General features: G+C 43.4%; 1 protein-coding gene across 2 annotated transcripts in view; it reads right to left on the reverse strand.

Annotated features, from left to right (window-relative positions):
* Window positions 1-14,468, reverse strand: part of LOC134223787 (uncharacterized) — a 36,280-nt gene that overhangs the window by 14,455 nt on the left and 7,357 nt on the right. For both annotated transcript variants that reach the window (XM_062702983.1, XM_062702984.1), the window contains exons 2-5: window positions 9,067-9,176; window positions 8,807-8,939; window positions 8,460-8,673; window positions 8,045-8,266 (exon numbers count right to left, since the gene is read on the reverse strand). In XM_062702983.1, coding sequence (XP_062558967.1) covers window positions 8,045-8,266; window positions 8,460-8,673; window positions 8,807-8,939; window positions 9,067-9,176 — 679 coding nt within the window. The remainder of the gene's footprint in view (window positions 1-8,044; window positions 8,267-8,459; window positions 8,674-8,806; window positions 8,940-9,066; window positions 9,177-14,468) is intronic.

Genomic DNA, 14,468 nt, shown 5'->3' on the forward strand with positions numbered 1-14,468 from the left:
TTTTTTTTCTCAAATCAAATGACCATGCTAAAACTCTTAAATCTAATTTTTTGATGTGTCCCACTTCATGAAATCACGAGACATGTTCAATAGTGCTTGTTCCAAGGTTCCCTGGTGGGTTTGGACAGGTTCTGCGGCATTCCGGGGACCTGGTTCCCCCGGGACGTGGCCACTTTTCGATTTGATTCGAAACCCTCTTGCGATGTCTCAAACTTCATGATTTTGCGCAACAAGCTCAATAGAGTCTAATTTGAGGTACCTAAGTGGTTCTGGTCAGGTTCCGTGGCATTCCGGGGACCTGGTTCCCCCGGGGAAGTGGCCACTTTTTTATTTGATCCGAAACCCTGCTTGCGACGTCTCAAACTTCATGATTTCGCGAAACGAGCTCGATAGAATCTAATTTGAGGTAGCTGAGTGGTTCGGGTCAGGTTCCGTGGCATTTCGGGGACCTGGTTCCCCCGGGGAAGTGGCCACTTTTCGATTTGATCCGAAACCCTTCTTGCGACGTCTCAATCTTCATGATTTCGCGAAACGAGCTCAATAGAGTCTAATTTGAGGTACCTGAGTGGTTCTGGTCAGGTTCCGTGGCATTCCGGGAACCTGGTTTCCCCGGGGAAGTGGCCACTTTTTGATTTGATCCGAAACCCTTCTTGCGACGTCTCAAACTTCATGATTTCGCGAAACGAGCTCAATAGAGTCTAATTTGAGGTACCTGAGTGGTTCTGGTCAGGTTCCGTGGCATTCCGGGGACCTGGTTCCCCGGGGAAGTGGCCACTTTTCGATTTGATCCGAAACCCATCTTGCGACGTCTCAAACTTCATGATTTCGCGAAACGAGCTCAATAGAGTCTAATTTGAGATACCTGAGTGGTTCTGGTCAGGTTCCGTGGCATTTCGGCATAATTTGAGGTATCTGAGTGGTTCTGGGCAGATTCCGTGGCATTCCGGGGACCTGGTTCCCCCGGGGAAGTGGCAACTTTTCGATTTGATCCGAAACCCTTCTTGCGACGTCTCAAACTTCATGATTTCGCGAAAAGAGCTCAATAGAGTCTAATTTGAGGTACCTGAGTGGTTCTGGGCAGATTCCGTGGCATTCCGGGGACCTGCTTCCTCCGGGCAAGTGGCCACTTTTCGATTTGATCCGAAACCCATTGTGCGACGCCTCTTTCGCGAAATGAGCTCAAAAGAGTCTAATTTGAGGTACCTGAGTGGTTCTGGTCAGGTTCCGTGGCATTCCGGCATAATTTGAGTGGCATAATTTGAGGTATCTGAGTGGTTCTGGGCAGATTCCGTGGCATTCCGGGGACCTGGGTTCCCCGGGGAAGTGGCCACTTTTTGATTTGATCCGAACCCCTTTTTGCGACGTCTCAAACTTCATGATTTAGCGAAACGAGCTCAATAGAGTCTAATTTGAAGAACCTGAGTGGTTCTGGTCAGGTTCCGTGGCATTCCAGGGACCTGGTTCCCCCGGAGAAGTGGCCACTTTTTGATTTGATCTGAAACCCTTCTTGCGACGTCTCAAACTTAATGAGTTCGCGAAACAAGCTCAATAGAGTCTAATTTGAGGTACCTAAGTGGTTCTGGCCAGGTTCCGTGGCATTTCGGGGACCTGGTTCCCCCGGGGAAGTGGCCACTTTTCGATTTGATCCGAAACCCTTCTTGCGACGTCTCAATCTTCATGATTTCGCGAAACGAGCTCAATAGAGTCTAATTTGAGGTACCTGAGTGGTTCTGGGCAGATTCCGTGGCATTCCGGGGACCTGGGTTCCCCGGGGAAGTGGCCACTTTTTGATTTGATCCGAAACCCTTTTTGCGACGTCTCAAACTTCATGATTTAGCGAAACGAGCTCAATAGAGTCTAATTTGAAGTACCTGAGTGGTTCTGGTCAGGTTCCGTGGCATTCCAGGAACCTTGTTTCCCCGGAGAAGTGGCCACTTTTTGATTTGATCTGAAACCCTTCTTGCGACGTCTCAAACTTAATGAGTTCGCGAAACAAGCTCAATAGAGTCTAATTTGAGGTACCTAAGTGGTTCTGGCCAGGTTCCGTGGCATTTCGGGGACCTGGTTCCCCCGGGGAAGTGGCCACTTTTCGATTTGATCCGAAACCTATCTTGCGACGTCTCAAATTTCATGATTTTGCGAAACGAGCTCAATAGAGTCTAATTTGAGGTACCTGAGTGGTTCTGGTCAGGTTCCGTGGCATTTCGGGGACCTTGGTTCCCCCGGGGAAGTGGCCACTTTTTGATTTGATCTGAAACCCATCTGGCGACCTCTCAAACTTCATGAGTTTGTGTAACGAGCTCAATAAAGTCTAATTTGAGGTACTGGAGTGGTGCTGATAAGATTCAGTGGCATTCTGGAAACCTGGTTCCCTTGGGGAAGCGGCTACTTTTCGATTTGATTCAAAACCCATCTTGCGATGCCTCAAACTTCATGATTTCGCGAAACGCAGTCAATAGAGTCTAATTTGAGGTATCTGAGCAGTGCTGGTCAGGTTATGTTACATCCTTGGAACCTGGTTCTACCAGGGAAGTGGTCCCTTTTTGATGTGATCTGAAACCCATTTTCCGTCGTCTCAAATTTCAAGATTTCACGAAACGAACTCAATAGATTCTATTTCGAGGTATCTGAATGGTGTTCATCAGGTTTCGTGACATTCCGAGAACCTGGTTCTCTTGGAGATGTGGGCTTTTTTGTAGTGATCGGAAACCCATCTCTAGACAAACTTCATGGTTTCACAAGACATTTTCAATAAAGATTTTTTCAAGGTACTCGAGTGGTGCATGTTATGTTCCGTGGCGTTCAGGGAATCTGGTTTACCAGGCAGGTTCTTGATGCATTTTTAAACCCTTCCTGAATCGTATCACTTGTGTCAGGTGGAAACTATCCAGAAGTACAAAATTTCTCAGAATACTCGAGAGCATGTACAACATTTTAGAATTTCATGTTTCGTTGTTCATGTTACAGATTACATGATTCATGATTCAGAATACATAGAGCAGTTTAATCATCCCCGAGGACATCAGGTTACTGACATAATGAGAAACGTCTTCTTGTTTCGCGAGATCATCAAGTTTGAGACGTCAAAATATTACTCAGTTCAGTTCACATTAAAAAATGACCACATCCCCGGGAGAACCAGGTCTCGCGAAGTCATGAAGTTTGAGACGTCGCAAGAAGTCGTAACCGCAAAAAGTTGCCATTTCAAGTACCTTTAAATTGAGCTCGTTCCGTGAAATCATGAAGTTTGAGTCGTCGCAAAATGGATTTTAGATCACATCAAAAAGGACCACTTCCTTGATGGACCCACAATGCCACGTTACCTAACCCGCACCACTCAGGTACCTCAAATTAGACTGTTGAGCTCGTTTCGCAAAATCATGAAGTTTGAAACGTCGCAAGATGGGTTTCGGATCAAATCCAAAAATCAGCGACTTCCCCGAGGGAACCAGGTCCCCGAAATACCACGGAACCTGACCAGAACCACTCAGGTACCTCAAATTAGACACTATTGAGATCGTTTCGCGAAATTATGAAGTTTGAGACGTCGCAAGATGGGTTTCGAATCAGAACGAAAAGTGGTCACTTCCCCGGGAGAACCAGGCCCCCGGAATGCCACGGAATCTGACCAGAAGCACTTAGGTACCTCAAATTAGACTCTGTTGAGCTCGTTTCGCAAAATCATGAAGTTTGAAACGTCGCAAGATGGGTTTCAGATCAAATCCAAAAATCAGCCTCTTCCCCGAGGGAACCAGGTCCCCGGAATTCCACGGAACCTGACCAGAACCACTCAGGTACCTCAAATTAGACTCTATTGAGCTCGTTTCGCGAAATCATAAAGTTTGAGACGTCGCAAGATGGGTTTTGGATCAAATCGAGAAGTGGCCACTTCCCCGGGGGAACCAGGTCCCCGGAATGCCACGGAACCTGACCAGAACCACTCACTTACCTCAAATTAGACCCTTTAGAGCTTGTTTCGCGAAATCAAGAAGTTTGAGACGTCGCAAGATGGGTTTCGGATCAAATAAAAAAGTGGCCACTTCCTTGGGGGAACCAGGTTCCCAGAATGCCACGGAACCTGACCAGGACCACCCAGGTACCCCAAATTAGACTCTATTGAGCTCGTTTCGCGAAATCATGAAGTTTGAGACGTCGCAAGTAGGGTTTTGGATCAAACCAAAAAGTGGCCACTTCCCCGGGGGAACCAGGTCCCCGGAATGCCACGGAACCTGACCAGAACCACTTAGGTACCTCAAATTAGACTCTATTGAGCTTTTTTTGCAAAATCATGAAGTTTGAGACATCGCAAGATGGGTTTCGGATAAAACCGAAAAGTGGCCATGTCCCGGGGGAACCAGGTCCCCGGAATGTCGCAGAACCTGTCCAAACCCACCAGGGAACCTTGGAACAGGCACTAATGAACATGTCTCGTGATTTCATGAAGTGGGACACATCAAAAAATTAGTTTTCAGAGTTTTAGCATGGTCATTTGATTTGAGAAAAAAAAGGTACCCCACTCGACCCCGGAATTATTCCGGAACCATGAGGCCAATGCCGATTCTCTTCTCAGGTTTGAAAACTAGAGACCTAACCGGTTCGTTTGGTAGGTGAATCATCAAAATCGGTTGAGAATCAACGGAGTTATGATTTTTTGAAGTCATTTTTTAGTGCCTAAAAAGTATCAAGGGAGGATAAGGGTTAAACACCTTTAAACTTCTGCATCGCCGCAATACGCAACTGGGAGCTAAATTTGATACAAACATTTACGAGATTTTTTTTCACCCAATGATGGGTTTACAAATGAACGTTTTTAAACTCGGTCAACATTTTCAAAATGGTTGTTTGTTTCACCCACGTCAAGTCGTCAAATTTTCCCCAATTTCTGACAGCTCAATACAAGAATCAAAAATATTGTTTCACTCATTAATGAGTTTACGAAGTTATCCGAGAGATCGATAAAAGATTGTTGCAATAAAAAACGACAACAAAACAAATGTAATTTCTTGTTTTTGATGTGTTTGTTTACTGTCAGGGAGGTTTTCTATATATAATTATGCTCATATTCTGCCTAAACATTTGTTGCGTATCAAAGAATATTGTGGCCAAATTTCATGAAATTTGGTTAACAAAAACCCCCCTAATAATAATAGAACAAAACTTGGCAAAGCCGTCATTTCCCCTAGTAGAAAAGTAGAGAAACATCGAGTAGGGTGGTTATCGTGATGGAGAAACCAAAAATGTATGCGGACTCAAGGGACCTTATATATAAAACTTTGGATACGGCATCGATCATTATTCAGGACATGTTTTTTTTATTGTCTTTATTAATGAGGTTTTCGGCCTTTGACCGGTTCACCTCATTTCAGGACATGTTTATATCTGCATTCCCATAACACCCTATTGTATTACTACTTAATCCATTAAAAAACACTCTTTACCTTTTCTTTCAATGTTGTTTTGTTGTACGTAAATAGACTAAACATCCCTACGCTAAATGGAAGAGCAGAGAAGGATAGAAATGATTGTAGATAATGTTCTAAAATCTGTTTGTATACACATGAATCGAAAACCGTATTAGTTATCAGCTCCAATTACAAAGGGAAACAATAAACAGCTGATAGCAAAATGTCTCGAACCCACGCGGCAAGATGTTGAACAAAGCCGCAAAGCAGAAAGCGAAAACTCATTTAGGTAGGTAAGGTACAGCAACAATTCTGCAAACAATGCTCTCCTTATCAGCCCTGTGCCCGTGCCACTCGCACTTGCCATGGCCAACGCTAATATTTCGTTTAGACTTACTTGGAGTATGGAATTATAAAAAGTCAATCGAATTGGCGACAAAAGAAATATAATTAAGACAGGCTAGGAAGCATGTTTCGAGTCCGCAGTCTGAACATAGCATAATCAAATACTTATCATCACACTAGACTTTAGCCTGAGTAAAAGATCGTTCTAAATCCCACTGCCATTATCAGAAATCAAATTGCACTGCACTATATTGTACTTGAAAAGTTTTATTTGTAAGTTGCGTTTCTAATATAAGTTTTGTTGGGGCTTCTTATAGTCCAATATAGATGTAAATGAGAAAATCAAAACAAGTTCTTATTGGTTTATTGTCATACAAAGAGGTCAATGACTCGCGGCGTTCCTGAAGTGGTGTATTACCGTATTGGGTTTTACGCCATTTGATAGTACACAATGATCATGAATGAATTATCAGAAATTATATGACAGCCTTTTAAGTAAATATTGCAATCCAGGCAAAGATAACAAATAAGGATTGAATAACCTACTTTTTATCAAACTTTTAGTTTAATCGTAAAGATGGTAGATTTAGCGAGTTCCATTCTCGGTTTCCGTGCGATTATATTTTGCTAAAAATCTTTATAATTATGTGTGCTTATCCGTCAATTCACGAGGTAGCTTGTTAAATCTGAGCTCGAATAAAATTGTCGCTTTTGAGGAGTGGGCCCAAGCATAATAGCCTGCCCGGAGTAGAGTATCAGCAGGTATTCCCGGCAGGCTATTGCACTTCTGCACACCCCTCAAGAGCCGCAATTGCATCTTTTAGTTCAATATCAACTAGCTGCATTGTAAATTCTCGAGTGAGACCACACGGTTGCCGAGGAGTTTTGACAAAAAAATGTTTTTATCTTTGGATATTGAGCATGTGCCGGGAATACTAACTGTAACCCTACCTATCGGTTCCCTATTACACAATTTCCCAATCTATCTTACCTAACACAAAGCTAGGTCCATAGATTGATTAATGCGGAGTATTGTCATATAACGAAATAAAGTTTAAAAAAAATGGTTTTCGTACGGTCGAATTGCCGAATAATATGCAATTAGTTAATAGAGTTGAAATGTTGTTATTTAATAAAAGTGACAACCAGGAATTATAGGGATGTACATATATAGATCTCTCTGCTATCGTGTGTAAACATAAAATTTCATTGTAAACAGATGACGTTCTTCCTAAAGTTGCGTGAGACAAAATGCGATAACGCGCCACGCTTTCATTCCACTATCTGTTGTAAGTATTTACTCATTCGAGTGATAGAGGCTTTAAACAGACAAATGTTGCTATTTTTCAGAGTGTATCATACTCTAGATAGGTGTACGCTGCAGTGCACTCATAAAATTTCCATCGAGCACGATTTGAACGGCTGAGAGAGAGGATTTTTTTTTGCAAATTCTAAGAAATGGGAATTGAAATTGCGATGATTTTTTTTCTAACGGCATTTTCTCAAAATTTACGTTATGGATGTAGGCCCTTTTCACGAGTTAAGCGAGAAATATTGTATTTTAATGATTTTTCTACATTCCTTCAACTTCACCAATTTATATGACGATGAATCCCAAGACAAATCAAACAATTATAAAATTGGCGAATGAAACAGGATTGAGTTATTGATCACCTACTTATGAATAGAATATCGCAAAATTCATATAAACGCATTAAGTCGATATTGCTGTATCAAACCTTAAAATATGTTTTGTGTTTATCTTTTTACTTATTTCTAGCATTTTTAGTACATAACTAAAGGAATTAAAAAACACCCCTTAAATTTTAAAACAAAATTCTATCCTAAGAAGCAATAAATATGCAAGTATTCCCGAGCTTAGGAGCCATTCTATATATTCTTCTTCGTTGGTATTACTTTCCCCACTGGGACATTACTGCCTCGCAGCTTTTACGCCCAGGGAAGTCGAGACAAGCCCAACCCGAAAATTTCCGTAGACCGGACCGGGAATCGAACCCAGCTACCCTCAGCAGGGCCTTGCTTTGTAGCCGCGCATTTTACCGCACGTCTGAGGAGGGGCCCCAGCCATTCTATATAAACACTTGATTATTGTAACATTGCATAGTATAATAATCAAATATATTAACTGTTTGTATTAATGTCGTGGAGTAATAATTGTGTTTGCATAGCTACCCCAGAACATCTGTTCATGAAAATTACTATTCAACAAACCTGATTTATAGATCCACTTCCCCTCCCAATTCTAATCCACCTTCTATAAACTAGCAGCTACTCACCGTCAACTTCTTCCGCTCCTTAATCTCGCGTTGTAGGAGTTTCTTCTGCAGCAACTGCCGGCTGGCGATGCTGGCCGGCGAGTTCAGATTGTGCTTGGTGATGAACCCGGCCAGCTCGTTTATCGTCCCGAACGCCTCCGGGAGCATGGCTTCGGCCCACAGTTTGATCACTTTCCACGCTTCCTCGTCGGTTGGCACTTGATCCTCCGGGTCAGATTTCCTCTATCAGTGTGAAAAATGAAATCAGACACAAAGAGAGGCACAATCAGTGGATGCTAATTGCATACATATTCGAAACCGCCCGTCGTTGTAGGTAGGTTGATTTGACTACCAAATCAGGATTTTTTTTTTTCAAACATTTACGGCGCCCGACGGTGTGGCGATGCACGAGAAAGACGACAAATGAAGAACTCACCTCGGCACCGGTGACACTGCCGTGGCTGCTGCTACTGAGATCGGGCAACTTGGGAGCTGCCAGTTTGGTGGCTTTACGCATAGCCGCGTAGCAGTAGCGCGAATGACCACGGGTTCCCAATCGTCGCGGTCGGATCCCGGGAAATACTTGTTTCATCACCTTGCCAAAATCTGCCGTTGACAACGGTTTGATGTCGATTCGCTCACAGAAAGCGCTGATTGTGGCGAAAGAAAAGACACGGAAAACGGATAGTGAGCTTGGATTGCAAATATGAGACGCCGGTGTCATAATTCGCTTAGGTTGACAAGGTTAGATAGATAGAGTTGGTTTGTGGGGTGAAAACTTACGTGTAGTCGTCGTACACCTCCTGTTTGGGTATGGATACGTTCGGATCGTGTTCCAGATGCGATCGTACCCAGTTGATGGTGTGATTAATCTCAGAACGGGTACCCAGCGGATTCTGAGACTGACGCAAGGGATCTGTTGGAGCAGTAAAAATGAAGCTTGATTAGATGTTGCATTATAACTGGAAATGTTGTACGGTCCATAGCTGTATCGTCTAAATTCTGTTTCCGTTGAGATACTTCGATTTTTGTTTTCAACTCACCTGTCTCAGGATAGCCGCCAGGCATGCGCAGGTACAGAAGTAATCTTTCCGGTGGTCGAAGTATGGAGATCTTCTCCAGAATCTCAACGATTTGTTTCTTGGAGCCATCGCTGTTTGAAAATTGGAGAGCGAAAGTACAAATGAGTATACTGCCCATTAACGCATATTTTTATAATTGAGATAAATTAATAAATCAAATTTTCTTGCAGGTATTTTTCATATTATTTAGAGTATTCGAAATCCGGAGTCAGTTTTTTTTAAATCGCGAGTGGACCGCCGAAGGGAGAAGAAATAGTAGCTCTTTTCATCATTGGCGTGGGGATAGGGGGGCTTAGCCTCTCCCAGAACAAAATTAGACCCCCCTTAGGATTTGTAAAGTTTATTTGCAGTAATATCAGTTTTTAACGTTATAGAATTTTGAATTACTGATAAAGTTTGAAGCAAAAGATATTTATCCTATCATAACGAAATGAATGAAAAATTAATGGGCTTTATGTGTGGAAATTTCTTGAGCCATTTTTCAATGTGTTCACGAGCTACTCTTCAGGTTTTGTTAGGAAAATTCTTCGAAATTTTCTCACTATTTTTCGTAATTTCTTTAAATTTTTTTGACAAAAACTCTCCGGATTTTCTAAGGAAAGTTCTCATGAATTTTCTTATACAATCCAAACATGCTGAATGTATCACATAAAGCGGAGATATGCAGCGGTGTGTGAATTGATCTTCTCAGTGGTTTGTTGAAAATTTAAAAAAAATCGCATTGGAAGAACGACTCTTATAGCGCGAAACAACGGACACGAATAGGAACAAGAAACCTTTAAACCCTAGCCCAGCATGGTAAATTGGCAAAATTTGCCAATGAGGCACGCCACATGAAACTTGAGATCCTGACTTCCTGAGTGAAGTCTGTTGGTCAAACTTGGGAGAACACAGAATGCAGTCAGGACAAATTCTGCTATACTGAGGTGAACACACTTCCCGGCATCGCGGAGTTCGCTTCTTACTAAGCGCCCAGGCACTCTGCGCTTATGAAGTGGGAACCGATGCTGCCGATCTGCAAAACAAAGAGAACTTCTACAGCCTCAATGCCGTCGTAGATAGAATTCCGAAGGGTGATATCAAGATCTGTTTGGGCGACTTCAATGCGAAGATCGGATCCGACAACTCGAACCATGAGCGTAGTGCTGATATCGCATCTGATCATCACCTCATCACCGGCGAAATACGCCTGCGCATTGCGAGGGTCGGCAGGAAGAGAGCCGACTGGAAGATGCCACGGTGAAACGGTCCTTCGTTGAAGAACTGGAGAAGCGGCAGGCAGTAGGCCGGAAGATCCTGTGTGGACCATATTGTCACGCTCCGTATCATCCTGGAAAAGTTCAACGAATTCCAAGAGTCCCTTTATTCATTGACTACGAAAAAGCTTTCGACCGTCTCAATCACGAGAATATACGGAGCGCCCTGAGGCGCAAGGGGATTCCTGACAAAATCATCGGCTTCATTGAGGCACAGTACGAGGCCTTCTCGTGTAGAGTGCTGCGCAATAGGGCCTTGTCCGTCTCTATCCGGGTTGTAGCTGGTGTGAGGCAAGGATGTATTCTATCATTGTTACTGTTCCTCATCGTAATCGACGAGATTCTGGCAGGTGCGATTGACCGTGATACAAACCGCGGGCTGCTATTGCAGCCTATAACCATGGAGAACCTAAACGACTTCGAATTGGCTGATGACGTTGCACTTCTCGCTCAACGGCGCTCTGACATGCAGATTAAGCTCAACGACCTTGCTGAGCGCTCTTCCTCGCCAGATTTAGTCATCAACGTCAACGATCCCTTCCAGTTTCACAGTAGCCGGTCAATCAGTGGAGAATGCTGAAAGCTTCCAATATCTTGGTAGTCAAATAGCGTCAGACGGTGGTTCCAAGATCGCACGGATAGGCGCACGGATCAAGAAAGCAAGGGCTGCCTTTGCGAGTTTAAGAAATATGAAAAAACAAGCAGATAAGTGAACGCACCAAAATATGAATTTCCAACTCTCTGTGCTCTGTGCTGTTATACGCTTGCGAAACATGGTGTGTATCAGTGGAGTACACTCAACGGCTGCAGAGGTGCATCAACAGATGCCTGCGGTATATAATTCGGGCCTGGTGGCCTCACAACTAGATCTCAAATAACGAGCTCCATCGTCGTTGTCACCAGAGGCCGATAGCAACAGAAAATCGGGATCGGAAATGGGGCTGTGTCGGCCACACTCTACGTAGGGGCGGAAACAAAATCTGTAAACAAGCATTAGACTGGAACCCAGCGGGACATCGCAGCAGAGGCAGACCCAGAGGCTCATGGCGGTGAAGCCTCAATAAAGAAATAAAAGAAGTCGACCGAAATCTAACCTGGCAACAGGTTAAAGCGATAGCTGGACAACGCTCAGGATGGAGATCTTTCAAGTCGGCCCTTTGCACCACCGGAGGTGTACAGGATCCATAAGTAAGTAAGTAAATGCAGAAAAAGGATTGTCTTCATTATCCAATCCCACTCTTCGAAACACTACAACAAGTTGAATCTATTCGCTCAAGTTTTTGAACTTCGATTGCAATTGTTATAAGGCTTGTTCACGACAAAATCTGGACCCCTCAAAACACGTTATTACCGTGCAAATTCAAACTTCGGACGCTTAAGCACTTTTTGCTATGAAATCAATCCGTTAGCACACATTTTAAGTATCACCGTTCTAACTACCATCACAATCATGAAGCATATCGCTTATCTTTGTAACACGGGATTAACATGTACGAATTATTGTGTAGAATCCTTGAGATTAATAAAAATGTCTGGCTTCTGTTTTACTCAAACTCCGGACAGCAGCAACATTGGATTCATATTTCGGACAACAAATTACACAATATTGAGAAGAAATATTGCAAATAATTATTACTAGATAGCTCAGACTGACATTCAATTATTTCGTCACATTGAATTAACATGGATTACTAGAATGAAACTATCCTAAATAAAGCTAAAACTATAAGCCCTTTCAATACAGCTGGATGAAACATTTCAATGACATATTTCTGAAAACCTCCCATACAAATTGTAGTGTCCGAAGTTTGAGTATGTCCGAATTTTGATTATCCACGGTACTAACGAAATACCAAAGGAAATACCTCATCATCAAGTGAATTAAAAAATATATTATTTATAAGTATTACAAGTACCTTTGGATAATGGACAATTCCTTGAGATTTTCAAGTTTTTCCAGGTTTTGTGAGTAATTGTTATATAAATCGAGCGTATGATCTTAACCTTCCTAACTAATACCAATCCTAAAAGCTGCAGCGCAGTGCTACAGTGATAGGCTTTTGGAGAAAGGTTCGGTAAAACTCTTAGATTTCAAGTAGAGGTAACCAAAAGTTGAATAAGAAAGAACTTTGTATTCTTTTTTTTTTTGGGGGTATCCAGCTGGAGCTACCTGGTAGCTTAAATTGTCAAGACTGGACCCGAACAGAAGTTTTGCTTCTACTAGGACCAATACTTAGAAGAACTAGTCTATGTTGACCACTTGAACACTATTTGTTTTAGTATTGTGATAGCTAGCAGAATCTCAAAATTTCTGTTGTAGAATAGAATTCTCTTTTACCCTTTTCCATTGTCGTTTTCCCGTCAGTCTGTCAAGCAAATAATGGAAGTTCTAATTTAAAACGTTTTAAACACACAACGAAGGTTATCTGGCGATTTGAAATGTAAAATTTGAGCAGAATTTAAATGTAAAGTTTAGTTTATAGTTTCTTGGAAACGACAATCAGTACCTAAAGGCAGTCTATGTTGACAACGGGTGATACCGTTGTCACCTCCAAGTAACACTTCTTGAAATAGGGATATAATTAGATGTTATGTTATTGATTATACCAACATTATTTAAATGGCGAAACACAGGACCAGAAATTAACATAAGTATTACCGTTACTAGTACCAATATTTATTTATTTATCATCAGACTAAGGCCGGAGTGGCCTGTGCTGCACATAAAAGACTTCTCCATTCAGCTCGGTTCATGGCTGCACTTCGCCAACCACGCAGTCTGCGGAGGGTCCGCAAGTCGTCCTCCACCTGATCGATCCACCTTGCCCGCTGTGCACCTCGCCTTCTTGTTCCCGTCGGATCGTTGTCGAGAACCATTTTCACCGGATTACTGTCCGACATTCTGGCTACGTGCCCGGCCCACCGCAGTCTTCCGATTTTCGCGGTGTGAACGATGGATGGTTCTCCCAACAGCTGATGCAATTCGTGGTTCATTCGCCTCCTCCACGTACCGTCCGCCATCTGCACCCCACCATAGATGGTACGCAACACTTTCCTTTCGAAAACTCCCAGTGCGCGTTGGTCCTCCACGAGCATCGTCCAGGTCTCGTGTCCGTAGAGAACTACCGGTCTTATAAGCGTTTTGTAGATAGTCAGTTTGGTACGGCGGCGAACTCTATTCGATCGGAGCGTCTTGCGGAGTCCAAAGTACGTACGATTTCCAGCCACTATGCGTCTCCGAATTTCTCTGCTGGTATCGTTATCGGCGGTCACCAGTGAGCCCAAGTACACGAATTCTTCAACCACCTCGATTTCGTCACCACCGATAGAAACTCGTGGTGGGTGGCTCACATTGACCTCTCTTGAGCCTCTTCCTATCATGTACTTCGTCTTCGACGTGTTGATGACTAGTCCAATCCGTTTAGCTTCGCTTTTCAGTCTGATGTAGGCTTCCTCCATCCTCTCAAAGTTACGTGCCATGATATCAATGTCGTCGGCGAAACCAAATAACTGGACGGACTTCGTGAAAATCGTACCACTCGTGTCAATCCCTGCCCTTCGTATTACTCCCTCCAAAGCGATGTTGAATAGCAGACACGAAAGACCATCACCTTGCCGTAACCCTCTACGGGTTTCGAGGGGACTCGAGAATTCCCCTGAAACTCGAACTACGCACATCACCCGATCCATCGTCGCCTTGATCAACCGTATCAGTTTATCCGGAAATCCGTTTTCGTGCATTAGCTGCCATAGCTGGTCCCGATCGATTGTATCATATGCGGCTTTGAAGTCGATAAATAGATGATGTGTGGGCACGTTGTATTCGCGGCATTTCTGCAATACCTGACGTATGGCGAACACCTGGTCTGTGGTAGAGCGTTCACCCATAAATCCCGCCTGGTACTGCCCCACGAACTCTCTTGCAATTGGTGTTAGTCGACGGCATAAAATTTGGGAGAGTACCTTGTAGGCGGCGTTCAGCAATGTGATTGCGCGGTAGTTGCTACAATCCAGCTTATCGCCCTTTTGTAGATGGGACACACGACACCTTCCATCCACTCCTGCGGCAGAACCTCATCCTCCCAAACCTTGGTAATCACCCAATGC

Source organism: Armigeres subalbatus, chromosome 3 (genome assembly GCF_024139115.2).
Source record: "Armigeres subalbatus isolate Guangzhou_Male chromosome 3, GZ_Asu_2, whole genome shotgun sequence".
In the NCBI taxonomy this organism is placed as follows: Eukaryota; Metazoa; Arthropoda; class Insecta; order Diptera; family Culicidae; genus Armigeres; species Armigeres subalbatus.